The sequence below is a fragment of the Peromyscus eremicus genome, chromosome 22 (assembly GCF_949786415.1).
Source record: "Peromyscus eremicus chromosome 22, PerEre_H2_v1, whole genome shotgun sequence".
NCBI classification, from domain to species: Eukaryota; Metazoa; Chordata; class Mammalia; order Rodentia; family Cricetidae; genus Peromyscus; species Peromyscus eremicus.
In genome coordinates, this window is record NC_081437.1 from 13,106,888 (window position 1) to 13,130,503 (window position 23,616).

Below are 23,616 nucleotides of genomic sequence, written 5' to 3' on the forward strand. Positions count from 1 at the left end.
CAGATATCTGCATGCATGAGACATTGGGTCCCTCCTATACGAGGAGATGTGTCACTATTAAATGATTGCCTGAGAATTATTTCATCAGGCCTCTAAACAGGGAAGTGATGGGCATAGTTTGCATGGAAGAGAGACAGACAAGCCTGGTCTAGTTCCTCAGTAGTACGTGCAGCCATGTTGGGTTGGCAGCTGCAGATGTGTGGGATATATATCCGTGCCATCCTCCAATGGAAAGTTATATATACAGGTTGTAGAACAAATTGATACACCATAAAGAACCCCTCCTCCCCAGAAGACTACTCTGGACTTAATAATTCTATCCTATAATAAACTGACTTGTACCAGGAATCAATATGCTGAAAGTAGATGAGTTGGAGAATTTCTCTGTTAAAGAAAAATCTGCCAGAACCATCTTTTGTTTTCATTCCCTGAACATAATATCTGACAGTGTAAAAAAGTGTTATGGAAGAAGATCGATCCCATGAGCTATTTAAAGGCAGAGAATGATTTTAAAAAATAGTAATAATAATAAACCTAGAAAGACCTGAGGTCTTTGAGACTTTTTGTTGTTGTTGTTGTTGTTTGTTTTGGTTTGGTTTTTGGTTTTTCAAGACAGGGTTTCTCTGTGTAGTTTTGGTGCCTGTCCTGGATCTCGCTCTGTAGACCAGGCTGGCCTGGAATTCACAGAGATCCATCTGCCTCTGCCTCCCGAGTGCTGGGATTAAAGGCGGGCACCACTGAGGCTCTTTTCTTAATGCCGTTTACTTCTTAACCTGGAGATAGGAGTACACCTAACATTTTCCTCACGTCCTTTGGTGGATCATGACCTTAGGTTTATTAGGGAGACTCTTAAGCATTAGAGATTTCTTTTGCTCACCTTCCACCTACATAGCCAGAGGTTCTGAGGTCAGGGAAAGGGAAGGCATCTGTGGTGTTTGTTATGAGGTTTCATGTAGCTCAAGCTATTCCTGTCCCCACTATAGATGGGAGGATGGCCTTGAACTTCTGGTCTTTCTGCCTCTACCTCCTGAGTGTTGGGATTATAGGCATGCTGGCACATGCCCAGTTTATGCAGTGCTGGAGATGGAACCCAAGGCTTCCTGCATACTGGGTAAGCATTCTGTTCTGGTCACCACTTGGATCCAATGACACACTGGTCTAATATTGTGGGTTTTTTTTTTCTGTAAGTCTTTGTGGTAGTTTGAATGGAATTGGCCCCCATAAGTTCATAGGAAATGGAACTATTAGGAGATGTGGCTTTCTTGGAGTAGGTATGGCCTTGTTGAAGGACGTGTATCACTGTGGAGGCAGGCTTTGAGGTCTCAGTTCACTTCCTGTTGCCTGCAGTCAAAGATGTAGGACCCTCAGCAACCTCTCCAGCACCATGTCTGCCTGCACGCTGCCGTGTCCCGCCATGACGATAATGGACTAAACCTCTGAAACCGTAAGCCAGCCCCAATTAAATGTTCTCCTTTATAAGAGTTGCCGTAGTCAAGGGGTCTCTTCACAGCAATAGAAATCCTCATTAAGACAGTCTCAGAACCACTCAAGTTCAGAGGTGATTTCTTCAGATCCTTGGTTTTGCTGGGAATCCATTTCTTATTATTAATCTAACTTTCAATTTCTCTTTGTCATCTCCATTTAAAAATTGTCAATCATTACAGCTCCTCCTCTTCTTTTTTTTTTCAAAGCTCAATGCATTCACAATATTCCACCTCAAGTTCCTTCCTTCCCTACTCCCGACCCTGCCATCACAACACAAATCAACTCTTTGGCTTAGTTTCTAAAATATTGCCCAAGACCTAGAACAGCATCTAAGTGGAAACACACCCTACCGTACACCCCATAGTTCCTAAGGACTCTGCAATTGCTTAGTGTTCCTATGGCAGGCCTCTTCACCTTCTGCTACCCCACTTGCCCACCTCCCTCCTCCTTTAGCATACTTTTTCCAGCAACATTATTCAAGAAAAAGATTTCACATTCTGTGAACATTTTATTCTAAGATAATTCTCTTGGGAAAAAAAACTCAGTCTGCTCACACCACAAAATTGTCTTCAGTTACCATCTCAATGTGTATGACAAACATACAACACTCTCCCCTATAAGAGTTTCCTTTTCATTTCCAACATATTCTCCATAAGTTCTTTAAGACTTATCCCACCCTGACTTAGATTAAACACACTAAGGCAACGGTTTATTATCCCCACCTTCCCAGTTCCTTAATCTTTTATGTCGTTACCCATCTTCCATGCTCAGACCGATTACTTAAATAGCTAGTAGCTGTAAACTAGCAAAAGATAACCATAGAAAAGAGATTCAAGCAAATCAGGTAGAAAATGTCCAGGGAAGAGGCATTGTGACCATTTCAGGTTTTCTTCAAAATTTTTCTCAGCATTCTTCCTCTCCTTTGCATCTCACAACACTAGATTGATCCCAGTAAGCTTCCTCAGCCCACCTCAGCTCCCTTGCCTTAAGTAGGAAGGAACTTCTGGCCCTTGGCATCATAGAAAGCATGCTCGTCACAAGTTCTGGCCTACATGCCTGTTCCAAAATCCTGTCTTCCTTTCCAAATGTATGGAACTTCTGTGGATCCCAACTATTCTTCTAGGAACTTGGGGAAGTCAATAGATTCACATATTTCTGAAATCCACATAAGAGTCAGATTTGATTTTATGTCGTCTTTCCATCCTGCTGGCTTGATTTCAGGACGCAGCTCATCTTCAATAAACACTCATCCTTGCTGTCATCGCTGTCTCTGGAGGAGTGCCGCTTCTCCCAGGTGGTGACAGTGATCTGCTGTGTGATGCTATCTATGCACAGCCTTGTATTATTTCTCAATTCCACGAAGCCACAGTGCACATATTTTTGCCCATCACCACAGACACTTTACCTGGCTTCCATCTTACATAGGTCTACACTTTCTGAGTGCATCTTTGGAATGGATCTTCTCTATTAATGCCTTGTATAACTCCCTAACATCCAGCAACCTGCTCTACCTCAGGGGCCAGATCACATTCCAATCTTAACTACTTTCAATTAGTCTCATTCTACTATGATGGACCAGACCCACCTACCCCTGGCAACGACATGACATGCTCTGGCTGAATCCTTGGTTTCTACTTTACCTTCAATCCTTCTCTGCTCATACCTTTATAAAACAAAGAAAAGATAGGAGCCAATGGCATGCTACCCATGCCTTCAATCTTCTTGTATTGCAGTTGCCTATAATATTAAATGATTGGCCCCAAGATGTTTCATTCTCTTCCTGTATCCCATTTCTGTCTCCCTCACATACCACACTACTAACTGAGTAACTTGAATATTGTGTGTGTGTGTGTGTGTGTGTGTGTGTGTGTGTGTGTGTGATTATATTGAGAGAATGATAATCCTTTTACCCTTTTTTACACCTCTTCTTTTAACTGGTCATTTAGTTACACTTTTTTTGTTATAATTCTCTCACCAGCTCCTCAGTCAGTACTGTATAAAATAATACAATTGCAATCTTACATGTAATTCAGACATCCAGTATTTCAATTTTTGATAAGTTAATTTTAAAACTTAATATGTAAAGCCAAGCATCATTTTGTCAAAAGCTGGCAAAAAAAAATCACTCATGGTAGATAAAAATAAAGTAAAATATGTGCTCAGACATGAGTTTGTGTTAGATAATTGGATTTTTTGCTCATGCAAATCAGGTCAGTTTACAATTCACTGGTGTTTTCTCCGGTAGAATGTGTATTTCACTACTTCCATCTTGTGATGAGAAATGGATCTTTGCAGTCTAAAGAAGGAGCTCAAAGAGAGCAATTTGTGGAATTTCGGTCTGTTTTCTCTGACCTGCAGACAGGTTTTCAGGAATGGGAAACTGCAGAAAACAAATTGGAGCAGCTTCTATTTCTTCAGCTTTGGCCGTCAGACTGGAAGACAAGAGGCCAAACCTTTCTTCAAATAGTATTTAAATACTTCCTGGCTTCCTTCTTGTTTGAACTGATTATGTCAAAGGTCAAAAGAAGTCATGGTAGTCCATAACCAAGACCCCTTTTCTCTTCCTTGCAAAATTGTGCCCACATGACTTTGTATTTCCTTTGGCTTCAAACACTCGGGTTTTGTTTTGTTTTCTTTTGTTTTGTTTTGTTTTTAAACATCACTCGTCAATCTCCGACCTCACACATGTACATCATACATATAGTAAAATGGACCTGATGCTTCTTGTAGGTAGCAGGCTCTTTCCTTGCCCTGATCATTTGTACTAGGTTTGTTTGTTTATCTGGCGTCAACTTATGTTTGTGTCATGCTGCATTGTATTTCACCCCTGCCCCCCCCTCTCTCTCTCTCTCACACACACACACACACACACACACACACACACACACACACACACACTGTCTTTGAGTCTTGAATATATTTCTGCCTGGAAGAAACTTCTCTTGCATCAAGACTCAGACCACTTATTCTTGATTTTTGTAAAGTTCCTCCTCCTCTGTGTTCCCATAACACAGAGCCCTACTTACAATTAACACAGATGAAAATATGTATTCTCTGCAGTCCATGTCAGTCCTTTCTTGAAACCGTGAACTCACGCTCCTCTATTCTTCTCTGACACCTAACGTAGGCTCCATGCATAATCCTACCCTTAGTAGAGACTTAGGAAATGGATGAATGGAAAAATACACTGTAGAAATCTGACATATGGTTTTTAAGTATATCTAACCTGCCCCAATAATATCCATGCCATAAGCTTGAATCACCTACATGCCATTCATTTTGCTCACTTACTTGGTGAAATCAACACTAACAAACCTCCTATTTTTTTTTTCATTCTAAAATATATGTTGATTGCCCTTGCTGAGAAAATGTAAGGAACCATCACAGATTAGAAAACAAAACAACAACAACAAACTCAAATACAAACGTATGACACTGAGCTCAGCCATGACAATCATAGTGACCAGGTATCAGCCCTAGACTAATTGTCACAGCATATACAGGTGTCAGGTCCATGGATAATGTGGTTACTATTGAATATGGGCCACTGTCCAGCGAGTTTACGTTATTTGGGAACGTGAATTTCCTGAGCTATGTGACTGATGGATCGTGTAGCTATATGATAGAACCTCTTTCCTTCCCTCCCAATGTCTCCGTCCTTTAAATGTCTCAGGAAGCTTGACCTCTTGATTTTGATTATCTTACAAATCCAAAAGAAACCACTAGAAAAGGGAGTCAAGATCTATGAATATTGTACCAAGATAACAACTGACTATAGAGGCAGAAATCTATAACTATAATGACTCTCTAAAGATTTTCTGTTCCAAATAACATAAAAACTGAAGGCCTATTTCTGTGGAATGACTAGGATTCGCTCACAATATGTAGACCTGCCTCTGAGAATCACTGCAAAAAGCTTTCCCTTCATTGGTATTTATTTCATGGGACATATAACTAACACAACTTAAATCCAATTCTACCTGGCGTGTTGGTACAAATGCTAAAATCCAGTGTGACGCCACCATAATACATAACTAATGAGGGGTGTGTTTGTGGTCTGTCAGTCAACTGTGCCTGCCGCTGCCAGTTTCAAAAGGCTCTGGTTCTATAAATATAAGACAGAGCTCCGAAATGAGACAGCACAAAAGCGTGGGTAGACATCAGGTGCTGCTGAGTCTGTGTTCACACGGAAAACCCTTATTTCCCAAAATGAATATTTCACTATTCAGACATTATTTCCCTATGCATTTTGGGGAAGGAATTGAGGAGCTTTAGTTTGCTGAAAGGATTGTCAAGTTCAAGTTGAGCAAACATAGTTACCAAATGAGAAAATGAAGTAGCTGGACTGTAATCACAAAGGCACTCTACATGTGATACTTTCTTAATTGAGAAAGTCTTCCGATATTCGATATCACATTTTTTATATTAAGCCCCTGAGCTGCATCCATTTTTTTTTCCTCCTTTCATTTTTTCTGAAATGCAGAGAAAGTGACTAGATAAAGTCATACTGCTGAAAGCTGCAGGTCTAGATCCCACTGTCTGCTCCGCCTACACAAGTGTCTGAACAAAAAAAGAAATGCAGACTTCCTACAAGTTTTTCAAAATAACCTGGATCCTGAAATGACAATGAAGATTTGTTTTCTGGATCCTAAGCAAACTATACGCCCCATAATAAAATGAAATTATTCTAATAGCTGCTTAGAAAGTTCCCGCCCCCCTACAGTGTGCACTTTAAACATAACCACATCAGAAAGAAGTAGATAATTGATTGACAAACTTCTCACCAAGTACTTCCTCACCGTGTTTGGTCCAGTAGTTCAGTTTTATTAAACAGCATCATTATTTGCATTCCGTAAGCCAGCTGCAGTTCTACAAAGCTTAACTGGGGGAAAACTTCCATTAAAGCAAGGAACATAAATGAGAAGAGAAAAAAAAAAACGCAAAACACATTTTCCCTTCAAAGCCAATAGGGTCCATCCTGGCTTTGCTAATTTTGATTTTAAGCTTCAAATTACTCGTATCATTGAACGGCTAAATTGTTTCCTTGCTAATTTTGTCTTACCTATAAAGCACCCTGGGTTCCTTCCATTAAGAACAAGGGTTTGGAAATGATAACTATTAGGTGAGTTTTAGGTGAGCGGAATATCCTGGAAGGGTTTTTAAAGCCACCTGGGTGCTGTACTGGAAGGTTCAGTAAGAGTCCACAGTGTGCCTGTTGGTTTTGCAGCAACAGTCCAAGGCAACAACACAAAGCAGGAGGCATATGGAGGCCCTTGATACTTTGCTGCTAATAATTTGGATTCCTAATTGATGTCAGTTTTAATTCTTATCTGTTGTCATCAACTATTCCGGAGGCATCTTCCCCATAGAGGCACCCAACCCAGCATCCTAAGAGGCTTAACACATCACTGCAAAGCCAATTCCTTCTATAATTACTCCCTTTCAATTAAGGAAATTAAGGCCTTTTTAAAAATAGAAAGCTGTTTTCTAGGTATCACACACAGTCACATATTTACAAATACACAGTTACTAACCAAATTCCTACTATATGAAAATAGATTAACAGATTGCCATCATGTTCTTTGTTTAGTGATTGGTCGGGGTTGACATGCTAGGATCTAGGTCAACGAAAGAAGAGAACAATACACAGATGTATGCTAGGATGAAGGAATCCTGATATGATTGTGGTTCAGTTGTGAGTGTTTCTTTACCTTGGCTCTTCACTGCTGTGTCTGTAAATGTTGTACATTTGTTAGAGGTCAAAGATTCGTAAGCCATGGTTCTATATCGCCGTCTCTACTAAAGGAAGCCCAAAATTCCACTGTGTAAGCCGTTAAATTTATAAAGTGCCCCTCAGCATGATGGACAACATGGAAAAGGTGGTGAGTTACTGTAGTGGGTAGCCATTCCAGCTTTGATCTGGAAGTTCCAACTCCCATTGAGGCTTCGGTAACTGTCACGCCTACAAGGCGGGGCCAAGAGAGGACCCTGAAGACCTGAGATCCAGATGCATGGGCTCTCTTGGTCCCTGGACCCTGGACGCTGGAGGTAGACCGAGCGGAGTTCTCCAGAGAACACTGCCAGACTGCGCTATGTCTTTCCCAGACCCTGCAACCTACCTATCCCTTCATTTGTAAGTTAAGCCACTAAATAAACCTCCCTTTTAACTACATGGAGTGGCCTTAATAATTTCACCAATAAGTTATAGAACCAACACAAAAAAAAAAAACAAAAAAAAAAAAAAAACGTGGTTCCTTGTGAACTTAACACCGGCTTATAGTTAATTTTAAAAAGGAGGAGACTCAGGAAAGGTTTGCTGTGAATAGTGATAAACTGGCCTTCAGTAGCCAGAGAGGAAGAACCCAGAGTAATGACAGAGTAATCAAATGCCTGACATGGAACTAGATAGAGTCTGGAGATGAGTTTTAATATTGATTCGGGAAGCCACTAGTTTTGAGATATTGGCTGATTTCATTAAATTTCAATTTGCTCCTCTCCGTAATGAGAGGTGAACCGGGACATTTTCATGATAAGAACTGGGAGATTTTTTTCTTTTCTTCTAGACTAGAAAATGAAGCATTTGGGAAGGCAAAGGCTGAATCCGAGTGGAAATGCCTAATGCTATGTTGATGACAACCCAGGGAATAGCCACTTAGATGCAGGGCACTCAGCATTGGCAGAGCAAGTGGTTTAGAGAGGATTATTTATTAGGAAGCAAACGTGAGGTTTTGTGAGGTAGGCAGGAGGGCCTTCTGGGGAAACAACATTGGCGACTGAATCCTGAAAATCTGTTTAGAAAAAAATAAACCTAAAAGTTAGTAGTAACCAAGGAGAGGATGTCTCCTCTTACACACGGACACACAAAGTTTCCACATGACAAAATTGAGACAAGAACTTTCATTAAAAAAAAAAAAAAAAAAAAAAAAAAACAGTGGAGTGGAAGGGGCTGGAGAAGGTTACTATCCACAGTAAGTGTCAAAGGAGGTTCCAGATGTTGATGAAAAGCGAAAGGAAAACAGCCCACCTCTGAACAGGCTGATGCCAAATAGCTCACCCATAGAAAATCGTATGCTGAAGGTTTTTCTGCAATTTATTAGGAGCTGAATATTTTCAAAGTGTCCAATTGAGAGGACCAGAGACTTGATCACAGACCCCCTCTAGTCAACAATCATTTCATAGATGCGCAGTCGGAGACAGTGGAGTTGCCACCCGTGATCCCCAACATCAAGGCTGTTACTTATTTTTTTTCCCATTTCTCTATTTGTTAAATCTTAACAATGAACAGGTACTTATCTAGAGAAGCCAGGAAATGCTTTAAGTAAAACACGCATTATCTTGAAGCTGTCCACATTGCTGGGTTGTCTTTAGTGAGAAAGGATGAGGGGAGTCCCAACCTACGGATTCAGAGTGAGGCTCACTGGAAGCTTATGGTGTTTTACATAAACAAGGATGGGAGTCAAGGGAAGACTAGTTCTTGTTTTGTTTCTAGATTTTTTTCAGAGGAAGATAGCTAAAGAAGATACATTGAATATCTGATTTGAGAAAACAAACGTGTCTCTCATTGATTCCTACTGATGTTGGGAAAGGAGCTCTCCTGAGATTCCTAACGTCTGTTCCCTTAGCTCTTTATTTCCTGTAGAGTAGTGAATGCTTGCAATGTAGAGTAGTGAATGCTTGCAATGCACCCAGTCCCTTCTTCTCCTCGGACCCTCTTACAACCTCATGGGGAAAGAATTGTATTTCTGCAGGTGAGGAAATTAAGACCTAGATGAAGTCATGTGCATGAGACTACAGACAGTCCTGTTACAAAAGGCCCGGTTCGTCACTTGACATAATGTCATCCAGGGTCCCATTGGACACTTGTCATAATATTGTGGTACCTCAGAGGTACCAGCCCTGGTGCATAATGCAATCAGATTCGATAAATACTATTATTGTACTCATCTCACAGTCCAGGAGCCTGAGCCTTAAGAGTAGAGAAATAATATAAGTACAGGCAGGAAATGGGAAACAAGAGTTCAGCCACCTGAGTCTTGTCCCTGAGAAGGGTTCTTTAAGCCTTTTCTTTTGCCAATAATGTGGAGGTGCTCTGAGTCATGATCCCATTGACATTATTATTATTAATTACTCATGGAAAAAATAGCATTTGGAACAATTTAAGCTCACCTAGGAACTTCTTAGAAGACTCCTTTGCCACAAGCAAAACTGAACCCCACCTGACCTTCCAACCCCACACCTCACTTGCTAGTCAGTGTATTTCTATCTGTTACTTAGCTTTTTTCATGAGCAATGGGTATCCACCATGCAATACAGAATTAAAACCCAGATGTGTTTTTTTTAAATGCATACCTAGAGACAGAAATATGGAAAGCTTAATTTAATGTAAGGTAGCAATTAAATATTAAACATAGAGCTGGGGGGAGATGGCTCAGTGGAAAAATAAAATACATGCCTGCCTTGCAGCACAAGGACCTGAGTTCCATCCCAAGAATCTGCATTAGGAACAGCTGGGTGTGGTGGTGCATACTTGTAATCCTAGCACTACAGCAGTGGATCACCGAGGTTCACTGGCCAGCCTGCTTCGCCTCCTTGCAAACTTTCAGGCCAATGGGAAACCTTGTCTCAAAAAAGGTAGACAACACTGAAAAATAACACTGAATGTTGTCCTCTGACCTCCACATGCATTTTATACATGTGCAGGCATGACTTCATATACATGTGGACACACACACACAAAGTCATAGAACAGAAATGTAAAATTTAAATGTCAGCGTCAACTCATTGCTTAATGGCTTATTCTAGCCATTTTCAAAAAAGTATTTAGTATCTGTCTCTAAGCATATTTTATGTGAATGCATGCAGAGAGATGAGTTTGCTGCTGTAGGTTTTGTGGCTATGAAGATGGGAAGGAAGGAAATAAGAAAGAATACGAATTTAAAGACCTAAGAAAATCCAGCTAATCTCCCGACAATCCCAAAGCAGGCTCCTTTCCTAGAGAGATGTTTTCAGCATATTCTTGCAGCTGGCCCGCAACATTCCAACAGCACGATCTTTCCATTGATCTCCCCAGAAACTCTCTACTTTGAGCAAAATAGACAGAGATATAGATAGATAGATAGATAGATAGATAGATAGATAGATAGATAGATGATAGATAGATAGATAGATAGATAGATAGATAGATAGATAGATAGATAGATATAGAGCTATAGATACAGATGAAAAAAATAAGGTCTCAAGACAGCAATAATCTGGGAGAAAAGTCTAATGCCAACATAGGAGGGCTTTTGAGGAAGCTTGGGGAAGCAGCCATCCTTGCAATACAGCCTTATCAATTTCATTTTATTCTAAGTTCTTACAGAAGGCTGTTGAAAGACTTTTGCTGATTGGTTAGAGGTTGCCGTCTCCTCGTGTGGCCTGGCAGCTTATCTCCATAGCTCGGCCACCTGGGGCTCCCTCCCTCCAGCAGAACTTCCTGCCTCTACCTTCCCTTATCTGCAGAATGTCCCTGGGCCTGGAGGACTGACCTTATCTTAAAGCTGTGTCTAAACTAGAAGCCTGACTTATCTTTAGCTTGAACCCTGACGTAGATCCCAGCTAGAAGGCTCCCTTACTGCACATATGATGACTGAGACTTGTGCTAGGAGCCTTATGATAGGAGTGTGCCACTTAATGCAAATTATGGTTTGTCCCCAGGCTCCCCAATCCTATACGTTCCTTATACTCTGGAATAAAGTTAAGCTGATTCACTGAAATCTGCCTCCCAGAGTGCTGTCTCCTTTTGTGCTCAGGGGCTGCCTACAAAACTTTCCGTCACCGCTTCTACCTCTTCCCCTCTCGAGCTGGTGGCCTACAGGCCAAGAGGGAAAGAGACCCCCCACCCCACCCCCCCCACCCCCCACCCCCCACCCCACCCCCACCCCCACCCCACCCCACCCCCGCCACAGAAGGCAATGGCAGACTGAAATTAAGGGGCTGATAACAGTTTCTAAACTTGAACCTAAGAAATGTGTTATCTGGCCTAGAGAAGATGTTCTTTGTTCCTCTGTTTTTTTTTCCCCACTCTGAGAATCTTACCATGTTGCCATGGCTGACTTCAAGCTCTCGATCCTTCTTCTCAGCTGTCCAAGCTCTGGGGTTACAGGCATGGACTGCCATGCCTAGCTTCCCACAAGACACTCTTGATGTTAACCTCGATGTTGAGGTGTTCGTTGAAATAATGGTTTCTAGAGAAGCTAGTTTCAAGGGCAGGCAACAACGTCATATTACAGGAATACACGTAGTCTTGAGAACAAATCAGGGAATACCGTGTCCAGGAGCAGGGGAAGTTACTGGTTTGAGGCCCGAGCTTTGCACATGTTTAGATAGACAATCACTATGTGACATCTCCATGACCCATGAATACATTTTCAGTGGCTGAGACTCCTTCATCATTAGGTTAAAAGGGTGCCTCTCAGAGTCCAGGACACAAGTGCTGTTCAACAATAAAAACAGACCAATAGACCAAGGTCTGTTTTGACAAACGTCAACCATCATGGCCAGGCATTTTGTCTGATGCTTGATCCATTTTATTTTTCACTGAATGGACAGTTGTCTCAGCATGCGGCCTTTAGTAACAATCCCTGGCTCCTTATACGTTTACTCCCTTAAGACTGATGTTCATTGACTTCAATTGAGTGAGGCAACTATTAGGTTAATATGTAAATATCATAAAGTTACAGTCTCCAGGATACCATTGTCGCTTTCTCTTAATAGACTTTGCCAGTGTAGTTTTGTTGGTGTCCTGTCAAATTAGATCAGAACCTTGGTAGGTATTAGAATGCCTGGTACAGTAGCTACTGGAACAGTGATCCTGTATTCCTACATCATCTCTCCAAATCATTCACTGTATCTTCCAAGGAGAGGAAGACAGCTCATAGGTTCTCTTTGTTTGTTTGTTTGTTCATTCATTTCAAGAAGGGTAACCTGTGAGTTTCTCGGTTTGCTTCCATGTTTGTAGGAGGCTTTTGATTGTTACCATTTGTTTTCATTTTGTTTCCGTGGTCTTAGAGCCAAGGATTTTTGTTGTAGCCCAGCCTGGCCTGCCGTGGGCCACGTAGCCCAGGCTGTCACCTGATTCCGTCTTCCTGCTCCCACTCCCAGATTCCTGTAATCACACACATGAGCCAAGATGTTGGTCATGTCTTCTGAGGCTAAAGTTTACCACTGAGATTTAAAGAAACAAGAAACCAAGAATGAATTATCTTTGTTACTATTTTGCATTTGGGAAAAAAAAAAATCAAGTACTCGCCATTCTGTTTAAAGAGTGAACAGAGAAAAATAAAACAAGAGAGTTATTCTGGAAAACCCTCACTCCAGTATTCTTGGATGGTCCCTTGGTCTTCCTGGTGCGGCAACATTTTAGCTGTCTTTGTCCCCTGCTCCCTCTGTTTGAAGCAATGATTTCAATTACCACTTAACGAGGCAGAGAGATCAGGGAGTGGATGACAGTCCTTCTGGAGAATCGTTCTGATTTAGCTACTTCGGGAACTCTCATTCTTCAGAGTCCATTCCAGTGACAGACTGACAGCATCACTATTTGCCAGGCTCCGCTTCCCAGAAGGAGCTCCAGGAAGGGAGACTTCAGACGCTCTGACCTGCAGCTGGTGGTAACTGGGGACGCGACAGAGCTGCAACTGTGAAGCTAAGCAGAGTGAAATTGTGTCCTGCTTTGAGTTCAGTGTCCTGCCCTTGGCGATCTCAATATACAGGGGGTGGTCCAGAGCTGTAGCTGAGAGTGGATTTGTGGGGACTGCCCCCTATTTCATTTGATGTTTCCTGACTTCAGTCCCCACCGTTTTCCAACCACCCTTTTGGTAATTGGGCAAACAAGCAAAGAAGACATATAAAACTCTGCCACTGCTTCCCAGCTAGGCAACAGCTGTACCACTGAGCTTCAACCCCCGCCATACTTTTCAGCTAATAATAACAAGGGACTAATGTTCATCGCCCTTTACAAAATATCTTTGCATGTGCTATTCCATCTGATCTTGTAACAACCTGTGGAGCTCCATCATCCAAACTTTGTGAACAGTGACACTCATTATTTGATCATCACAGCCCTGCAAACATAATTGCTGTGATGTGAGGTGTGTTAATCTCATTCAATATATTATATCTTTGATATTCGGAAAGAAGCCAGGTAGAGCCCATCCAATTACCTGAACCAAAAAGAGCCAAGTGAGGAACCCAGTCATATGAGCTTCTTTTACATACTCTCACCATTTCAAAAGAATAAACAGATGAAATCATGGGTGCTTTTCCTGTAACCATCTTAGCATGGGATATTAAACAAATTCCCTGGTGAACCCATGCCTAACACTTCTCTCTAGCTTCCTCACAATAATGTAAGAGTATTAACAAAGAGGATAAGAATAGCAACCTGTTCATATCTGGAATGTTGTAAGAAGGGAGAGTCAATCTAGATCACTTAAGAAAAATGGCAAATACTATTCAAGAGTCTCCTCTGACTTCCATTTTCTTTCTCTATGCTCAAATCGAAAAGCCACTCACCAATCAATTCTGGAAGAGGAGGGGGGAAGTTTAAAGTTTAACGGGAATTCAAGCCATGCAGAGCAATCTTATTGCTTGCTCCTTGTGGGGAGAGAGAAATGAATGTCAAGGATGGAGCTGGAGATTGCCCTCAGTGATGGAAGAGCATGGTGCCTCCTGAAGGAGGACAGACATAACCTATGATTAGGGCCCTTTCTTGTTTTTTTGTTTTTGTTTTTTGTTTTTTTGTTTTTTTGTTTTTTGTCCTTTTTAAACAAATGCTGTGAGGGGTGTGATGCTTCTGGCCTTTTCATAATACTTTAGACTCCTGGGGAAAGAAATAAGGCCTGGAAGCCACGCCTGAGGTAGCAGCCACCAGAAATACTTAGCATGTCAAAGAAGCAGGCAGCCCTTGATGCTGAAGGAAGCAGGCAGCTTTCTGTAAGGATGCTGAGAGCCCTGGGCTGAGGGGAAGAGGAACTGACAGACACAGGGAAGGTACTTAGCTTTGATGTAATGGCTTGCTCTGTCTCCTGGCATGCTGCACCCCGGCTCCTTCTTGGCAATACTCTGAAGAACTTGAGTCTTTACTGAAAGCTCTGAGCATTCTTACACTTTCTCACCCAAGGAAGCAGCCTTGTGTGAAGACTGATATATTGTAAAACTTGCAGATTTTTTTAGTTTCCCCAGCACTGGCTCTTTGAGGTAAACCTCAGATACCACAGAAGCAAATCAATTTAAAAATATACAGTTCAGCGGATTTAGTATGTCCTCGGAACTTGCAGCCATGGCTGATATCAAATTCAGAAACTTTATCCACAAAGCAAAACCCTATACTCACCCATGGGGTTTTAGCAACCTAGAGAAATTCTTGTGATATATTCTCTGTCTCTGGATATGCCCATTCTGGAGTGCGTGTGTGTGTGTGGGGGGGGTGTAAATAGAATTATACAGTATGTCATCTCCAATGCCTTGCTTCTTTCACTGAATATACTATACTCTTCTAAAGTTTTCTATGCATTAGTATGTATCAATACTTCCTTCCTTTACATTGCCAAGTAATATTCTGTCTTATAAATAGATCCCATTTCTCTTATTCATCCATTGGTTGATAATTCTTGTCTTGCTTCCAGTTTTTATTTTCTTTGCCACATACCTAGAAGTGGAATTGTTGGTCCTATGGTGACGCTCTTTTTAAACATCTGAGGACTTTTCCAAACTGTTCACTGTACTATTTTGCATTTCTACTGGTAGTTGGTGAAGATCTTAATTTTTTCACATTCTCACTTAACATGTTATCTGTTTCATGACATCCATCCTGGTGAGACTTGGTATCTCAATGCAACTTGGACTTGCCTTTCCCTGGTGGCTAATCACGCATTTATTGGCCATTTGTTTATCTTCGTTAGTGAAATGCCTATTCCAATTCTTGTCCCCTTGGTGCTCAGTCTACTTATCTTTTTGAGTTGTGGGAATCTCTCCTGAAGACTCACTGGAGGTACACTTTAGATCAGTTGTCAAACTCACCCACGATATGGACGTCACTTTGTGACTTGAGACATTACAGGGATCTTTGTGGTCAGTCCAGCCAGCGACACTTCTAAGTCTGAAAGTAGAGTGCTCATGTGTGTTAGTTCCCAGTTCCGACCACGTGGTCTCTTCCTCACAAGACTCAAAGGCTTTCTGGAGAACCAGGAAAAGAGAGGAGACAGAACCGTCTTCGGTGCAATTGACACCTTAGGTTTTTACTCTGTGGCAACCACTGTTGCATGAAACATATCACAGAGTTCCAATCTGTTGTTGAGAGGGAAATGATTCTGCATGAATGTAAGTGCTGCTGCCTGGATACTAAAGGGGTTTTTCTCACCTATGTTATTAAGGTTGTCTGCTGAGAGGAAAGATACCATAGAATTCAGTGAAAGACAAAAACCAATACTGCTGTGTCGTGTCAACCCAGATTGCTCATTAGATCTAAAGTTTTGTTTTGTCTGGAACTTTCTCACAATCCCACCCTTTCCATATATACCAAACTCTGATGCACCTAATTTCATAAAAAGTGCACTACTGAAATCAGAGACACAGCTTAACACCAAGCCAGTCATGGTAGGTGATAGCAGTACCCACTTTCTCTAATGTAGCCTTTTAGACACCAGGACACACATTCTAGCTGGCCATCAGCATCAGCCAGTTACCAGCCCTGATCAAATATTAGAGTCATCAGAAACATCTTTTAAAACTATGTTTGTACTGGGTCTCCACAACTGAAGAATTTTGTTTAGCTTATCTGGAGTGAAACCAGGTAATTGAAAGTTTGTGATGCTCCCAGGTGATTCTGACAGACGGGGAGATCTGTAACAAACTCAACTTTCGCCAACCTCTTAATATATTATCCAATTTAAGAGTCCATTTGTCTTCTTATCATGGCTTCTTGGACTTCACCATGCATAGAACTAATCTGGAAATATTAAAATATTGATACTAATTTTGGTGGTCAGGAGTGGACCTGAAATTCCAGTTCTATTAGGCAGCACTGAATGAGGCTGAGCTTATTGTTGTTCGGCTACTCAGCCCTCAGTTTTGGTGAAGCCCCTTGTGTTTAATGTGACATTTTCCAATTAAAGTTTTATCTCCTCAAAGATTTAACTTTGTAAGGCAGCCATCGTAGACTATACCATGTCCTGTATTCCTTTCAAAAATAGAAATAAAATTCTATCCTTGTTCATACAAGAAGTCTTTGTGAATGTAAAGATAAAATAATAAGTCTGCATTTAATCTAATCTAATGATCTCCATCATTTAATGTGGTCATAAATGTACTGAATAGTTGACTATGGGACCTGGTGCTTGGCATTAGGTGATTTAATTCAAAGGAGCTGGTCCTTGAAGCCAGTTCAGGAAATAAACAGTTAAAGTTGGATGCCACTAACTTCTTGGAGTCTAATTTCCTCTGTAAATTGTAAGTAGTAAGAATTACTTCTAGGGACATCAGAAAGACCTATGGATTAAGAAATAAAAAGGGCCTGATTCTGCTCTTCTCCGAGTGTGCCTAAATGAGGGTAAATCTTAACGGGGAGAGCTCGGGAAGCATCCAAATCTGTGATGTTCTCATTGAAACATTCAGCATGAGAATCTGGAAAGGAATTCCTCCTCTCTAACCCCCAGGCTCATCTTTTTCTTGCCGCCATCTTCTAACACCAAGGGCAGACCTAGAAAAACAAAACCACGGAAAGACAAAGTCAGATTTAAATTAAAAATCTTTTTTTAAAAAAAGAAGATAGGAGTGCCACTGTAGCTGAACAAAGACTAAAGTATATTTTAAAGAGATTTTTCTGTGTCAACCACCGCTAATAAAGCCATGGCTTTCTCCCCTTCATCAATGACTCATGGCCAGACTCCTTGGTAGTCTGTTTGGAGGGGATGAGTCCTTTGAGACCCATCAGATAAGAGGAACTAAGAAGCAGAATCCTATTGGCCTGGTGTGTGCACATGAAAGGCACCATCAAGACCAGAAGGGAAGATCTGTATTTTTTCTACTAAATAACTCCTTTTTTAGCTGAATCTTTAGAAATAAAATAAAAAATAGCTTCTATAAACATCCTGGCCCATTGAGAAATATTTTAACGTTATCATAAGGTTTTTCAGCTGTTTTACTCATTTCTATAAAAAAAATGCAATTTTTTTGTAGTTAAGAATAGAAAAGACCAAGTGAGTTCTCCTCAAGGTCTTTAGAACAATCAGGATTGCTGAAAACAGCAGGGCAATTGTTTTTCTATCTATTCCTTATCAGTGCAATAATGCACAAGTTGTGCTTGCTTAAAAGACTATGTTTAGCCAACTCTCTCAGGCTCGATTTTGTCAGCCTGTCAACTGAAAGAAATCGCGCTTACCTGACAGCCTCCTATGGGTAAAGAAAGCAGAAAGGCCAGTGTGCGACTGTGATCTCAGTGAGGGAGAGTCCCTATAACAGAGTTTTAATGTGGCAATGGGGAAGACTGGAACACTTCAGGACCCCTCAGTCCTTGAGGCTCCATTTCTACTGTCAAATCCTGGGGAGGCAAAAGCATGCCCCCAGTGGTTATCCAGACTGTCCGGCTGCACTCAGCAAACCAGCCCCAGCTTGTGCTGCGAGCATGCTCTGTGGTGGGTGAGTTGGCAGCTTGGTCTTCAAGGGTGGGCTCCGCGAAGTGAGACATGACAATCGAGTCCCGCATTTCACATGACATTTCCCTCTAAAAATTACAGAGGTTCGTTTCACCATCACTACCTTCTGGTCTGAAGTATATATAACGTGAACCTAGCAAGCGATGGTTCCTGACTTTGTCTGTCTTCATTTAGAGAATTAACTCAGGGCTGACTTCATCCTGCTACTTTAGAGCGACTAAAAAGGCCTCTAATAATCACATTTCCTATTAATAGCTTTACTGTACTAGAGAAGCTAAATCAATATATAATTTAATGGCTTCTCTTGCCAAGGGCATTATTGATTCTGTCTCTAATGATTTTGAAATGATATGCTGTTATGCAAATGCTATCCATCCTAGGTATCTTTATAAAAGCATACATGGATATATTTCTTTGTCTTTATCTTTCATTTCTTTTTCATATCATGATTACCAAATGCTGAGATATTCCCAAAGAATTCTGGTCCTGATGAATAGAGATGCTCCAATGATAAACTGCAAGCTAGTTTTATGGGATATTGTAACTCTTGCCTTGGGGCATAGGAAATAAAGCTATTACAATGTGTTCCAGTTTCATTTCCGTTACTGTGATAACGTACCCTGACTAAAAGCAGCGTAGGGGAGTAAGGGTCTGTTTTTACCTTAGAATTCCAAGCTACAGCCCATTATTGCAGGGAAGTCGTGTCAGGAATTTAAGCAGATAGTCACTTCAAACCCACAGTCAAGAACAGAGAGAAACAAATGCACCCACACTACCTGCTTACTTGCTTTCATTTCTGTTACATAGTTCAGTACCCAGCCCGTGACATGGTCACTGCCACATTGAAGATGGGTGTTTCCACCTCAGTTAGCAATCAAGACAATCCCCCACAGATACGCCCACAGTTCAACCTGATCTGGGTGATTCCTCCACTCAAACTCTCTTCCCAGGTGGTTCTGGGTTGTATCAAGTCGACAACTAAGGCTAACTAGCGCACAGTGGTAGAGGAATAGTAACGACATTCTGCAGTGATAAGAAACAAGGCATCAGTGGGTGATTTGGAGGTACTGAATAAGTTGGTGTATTGCTCCTCGGACATAAAATTGGTGCCTTTCCTATACACTGACTCACTAGAAAGACTTTCTTGACTTCTCTAGTACACCTGTATCTGTGACGTTCTGTAGGCTGGAAATATTATATGGGTCATATAATAAAATGCAAGGACATTGCAACCTGACTTGCTATCATGAGGGCTTTCCAGTTTTATGCTGCCTACCAGGAAGGGCCTTCATAATGAATGCTGGGGCATTGATCCTAAGGACAGTAGCGAACATGACGCTTTCAGTTTCCTTCACGTTCCCTTTCCTGTTCTCATGACATTGCTTGCTTTAGGACAGATGTGCAACTCCAGTTGAAGATTGCAAGAATGCAAAGTGGAAAGTAGTACCTAAAGAGCACAAGTTTTATTAACAAAAAAGAAAGAGAGAAAGAGAACTTTGGTCATATTTTGAATGGTAAATTTGATCTAACTTAAAAGTAGCAGATACTTTCTATTTTTCAATTAGAACGTACAATTCCAAATATGCTTCGAATAGGTCTTCTTGGGGTTCTTAGAGTATTTTGGATTTTTAGATGTAAATTAACAACTAAACATCCCAAGTTAGTCAGGCCAGCTGATCTTAACACACACACACACACACACACACACACACACACACACACACACACGGAGTAAATAGGTGAAATCCAGAAAGCTGTCTAACAATTAGGCAGGAACTGTTTGTACGTGCAGTTGGACTTTGTCATACTCTTGAAATTATTGTTACATTAGTCATGTCAGCTGGTCACCTGCTGTAGTCTTTGGAACACAAAGAGAAGGTACTTTCACGAGCCCTGGCTTCTCAGGAGGGAGAAATTGGTGTGTCAGTGTCATGATGCTATGTCGCTGGGTAAGGGAAGGACCATACGAGGCCCCAAGCAATCACTGGGTCTCCCTTTTACGATGCTGAGCCCAGGAAGGAAGAGTTAAACATTTGGAATGAGGGGCTGGGAAATTCAGAGAATTTCTCCATACTTTCTCCGTGCTAAAAGACAAATGATCCTTAGAAAACCCATGTCTAAGTGCAACTTGGCAGATTTCATCAATGAACTAAAAGCAAGATTATGGACCCACCCTTTTCTAAAAGATCCAGAAAATGTTAGCAAAAGTAAAGAATCTCCACGTCACTAAAACTTTCTGTTTATACAAGCCTATTGTTTCAAAAACTTTAATCAGATATTATCCCGGTTAATGTTATTTTAAAAATCTTGTTAGGTCAGTATTTAGGAGGCTCGGGGTAAACTGTAATATATACCACACTTTAACTTTGTTAGTTAAAAGGTAATATTAGGATGATCTATTTTCAGTTCCATCATGAGTTATGTCTGGCATCATTCCTGGCATTTAGATTTGCATACTATTTGCATTTGTCCTGACTGCTCATCAGTCATTCACAGCCATAGGACCATAGCACAAACATTACCGAAGGCTGGATTGCAGGAAGAATTCGCCATGAAGCACCACAATGTATTGATGAAGATGAAAAGAAGTATAATGCCACAGCTTAATGAAAGTTGAAAGTCAATTTGACACGGAATGAAAATAATTACATCAGCAGTTATCCCCTCCACTGCCACCACACTTTGTTTTCATCTTTAGGAATGCAAACTGTAAAACAATAACAACTTCCAAGGAACTTAAATAAGTTAGATTCTAGGACACTAGGTAGAAAGAGAGAAGAGATTTTGTTCTCTTCTATAATGCTTTTACACATACATTGTGTTACTCGAAATGAAATATAATGATAAAATACCAAGTGATCATCCCTGACAAGTTATATATGCAAGTAACACTATACAGACTGAGCAAGTCGTCTTTCTGTATTTAGGAATGTATATCATTTGTAATATAATACATACACACACACACACACACACACACACACACACACACAATCACAACAGTAAATGGAAAAAGAGGCCATGCATTTTTTTAAAGTAGTGAGTGGTATATGGGAGAGTCTGGGGGGAGGAAAAGGATGAGGGAAAATGATGTAATTCTATTATAAACTCAACAAAAACTTTTTACATGTTATTTTTGGAAATAAAGTAAAACACAGAAAAGGGAAAAGTATCCACCACTAGGATAACATCTCTGTCAATGTTTTATTGGGTTTGTAGTCCCTTTGTTTATTTAAGTGTGTATGTGGGAGGGGTGTGGGTAAGTATGTGTGCATACATGTATGGGGGGGTGTACCTGCCGTGGCATGTGAGGTGAGTGAAGGTCAGAGGTCAACTTGCTGAAGCCAGTTCTCGCCTTCTACTAGGTGATATCTATGGACAGAACTCAAGTCATCAGACTGGGTGGCAAGGGCCTTCACCCACTGAAACTTCTCACGGGCCCTACTGTACTTTATTAATTCGTTCTAAAGCAATGACTTCCAGGAGATACCTAAGACAACACAAGAGTTAAATACTTAAATAAGCATTTTTTTTCCTTTTCTTGCTATAATCTACATTTTTCTGCTTTTCTTTCTCATGCCGATGACAAGCTTATTAATGTTGAGAACTGTACTTGGTGCGAGTTAATTCTATGGCCCCGGGCCACAGACCTATATGACTTTCCGTGACTTCTCTAACCTTGCTTTCTTCTTGCCTGTATTCCTCTGCATGTCTCTTCCCCTGTTCGCCAACCTCTATTCTTCTCTGTTTCAGCAAAACAATTGCAGTCAAGGTAATTGATGATGAGGAGTATGAGAAAAACAAGACCTTCTTCATTGAGATTGGAGAGCCCCGCCTGGTGGAGATGAGTGAGAAGAAAGGTGGGGAAGCCGCTCCAGGGCGGACTCCGACAGCTTCTGCTGGCCTGTGCCTCCCTGGACGCCTGCATTCCTCAGAACATGACTTAACAATGCACACATGCCTCCACTATGTAACAGGGCACAGCTCTCACCCTGGCAGCAGCGAGCCCGGAACTGCATCGGCCAGTCACGGCCACCGTGCACCACGCGGGTCCGAAAGTTAATTTGGGGCACACTCAATCAAGCCCCCAGAGCTGGGGAAATTGGCACAGAGAGTACCCGATCTCCAAATTCTAAGCCAGCTCTCTGAATCGTGGAAGAAGCAGCCAGATTTACGCAAGCGTTCCATTTAACACAGACACCCCGGTGGAGACCAGGGAAGAGCACCCAAGATGCCCTTTTACATACGCCCCGGAGGTCATGTGCTGCCCGTTTCTCCCTCCGTAACATCACGATAACATTCGGCTTGGTGGACATCTAGAGCATGAGCGTGTGACTCCAACCATTCGTTTTGCCTTTGTCTTGTGTCCCCACAGGAAGATCATTACCATTAGAATATTTGATCGTGAGGAATATGAGAAAGAGTGCAGTTTCTCCCTTGTGCTTGAGGAACCAAAATGGATGAGAAGAGGCACGAAAGGTGTGGGAGTATTCAAAAACATACCAGCGAGAAATTGTACTCTTCTCCCCTCTCCGTGTCTCCTTGCTCTCACACTCAACTCTCTCCTTTTCCTCGGCTTCGAGTACTAAACTCCATTGCCTTTGAAGCTTCGCGGGTCCGTTTTCCTTCCCCAATGAGTTCACCAAGTGATTCCCGTTTTCTTTGGGAAGGGCTGACTAACCCGGATTGCAACCAGATTTGCTAAATATTAAGAAATACTGAAGGAATTTCTGTAATTCAGAAGTGAGGAGATAAGAGAACATGCTCTACCTTGAATTGAAGCTTCAGAACCATTTAAAATATGGCTACAAAGGTTCACTCCTCCCTTAAAGTGCTAGTGATAAAACCTGACATATCTTGTCTGAAAGGAAAAGGAAAAGAAAACCCACCTAAAAGTTCATGGTAGACGAAGAGTACAAGGATCTAATAACAATTTATAAGAAAATTACAGAAAATTCAGTAATCAGGCTTCTTAGAGAATCTGGATTGAGAAGATTTTGTTTTGTTTTGTTTTGTTGACTTTTCGTTTTTTGAGACAAGGTCTCGTGTAGCTGAGGATGACCCAGAACTCCTGATCCTCCCAGCTCTACTTCCAAAGTACTGAAAGGTGTGTGCCAATCTGTCTAGCCCCAGCTTTTAAGAAAGCAATTAATAGGAACAAGGAGTCTTAAGACTCTTAAGACTCACACTGCCAATAAGCTAATTTACTTATTTTGATATGGCGTTTTCCATATCATCAAATACATCGTTTAGAAGAAGCCATGTAACTAGACATGATGGCACATGCCTGGGATTCGAGTACTTGGGAGATCGAAGGGGAAAGGTTGAGAGTTCAAGGGCAGCCTGAACTACAGCAAGACCCTATCTCATTAATAATAATAATAATTGTAATAACAATCATAATAATAATAAAACTCTAACAAATAAGGTACCATACATA

At 41.3% G+C, this 23,616-nt stretch overlaps 1 protein-coding gene and 1 long non-coding RNA gene across 7 annotated transcripts in view; one reads left to right on the top strand and one right to left on the bottom strand.

The window, feature by feature from the left end:
• The window catches only part of Slc8a1 (solute carrier family 8 member A1), a 332,595-nt gene that overhangs the window by 216,974 nt on the left and 92,005 nt on the right, over positions 1–23,616 (top strand). For 5 of the 6 annotated variants that reach the window (XM_059248261.1, XM_059248257.1, XM_059248260.1 and 2 more), the window contains exon 3: positions 22,552–22,655. In XM_059248261.1, the coding sequence (XP_059104244.1) occupies positions 22,552–22,655 (104 nt within the window). Of the gene's footprint in view, positions 1–22,195; positions 22,433–22,551; positions 22,656–23,616 lie in introns of those variants that run through there. The other variant, XM_059248263.1, reaches the window with a different exon arrangement.
• On the bottom strand, positions 16,784–22,130 carry LOC131897368 (uncharacterized). The gene is made up of 2 exons (XR_009375661.1): positions 21,855–22,130; positions 16,784–17,221 (listed from the first exon to the last, which is right to left on the bottom strand). It is a non-coding gene; the product is annotated as an uncharacterized LOC131897368 (long non-coding RNA).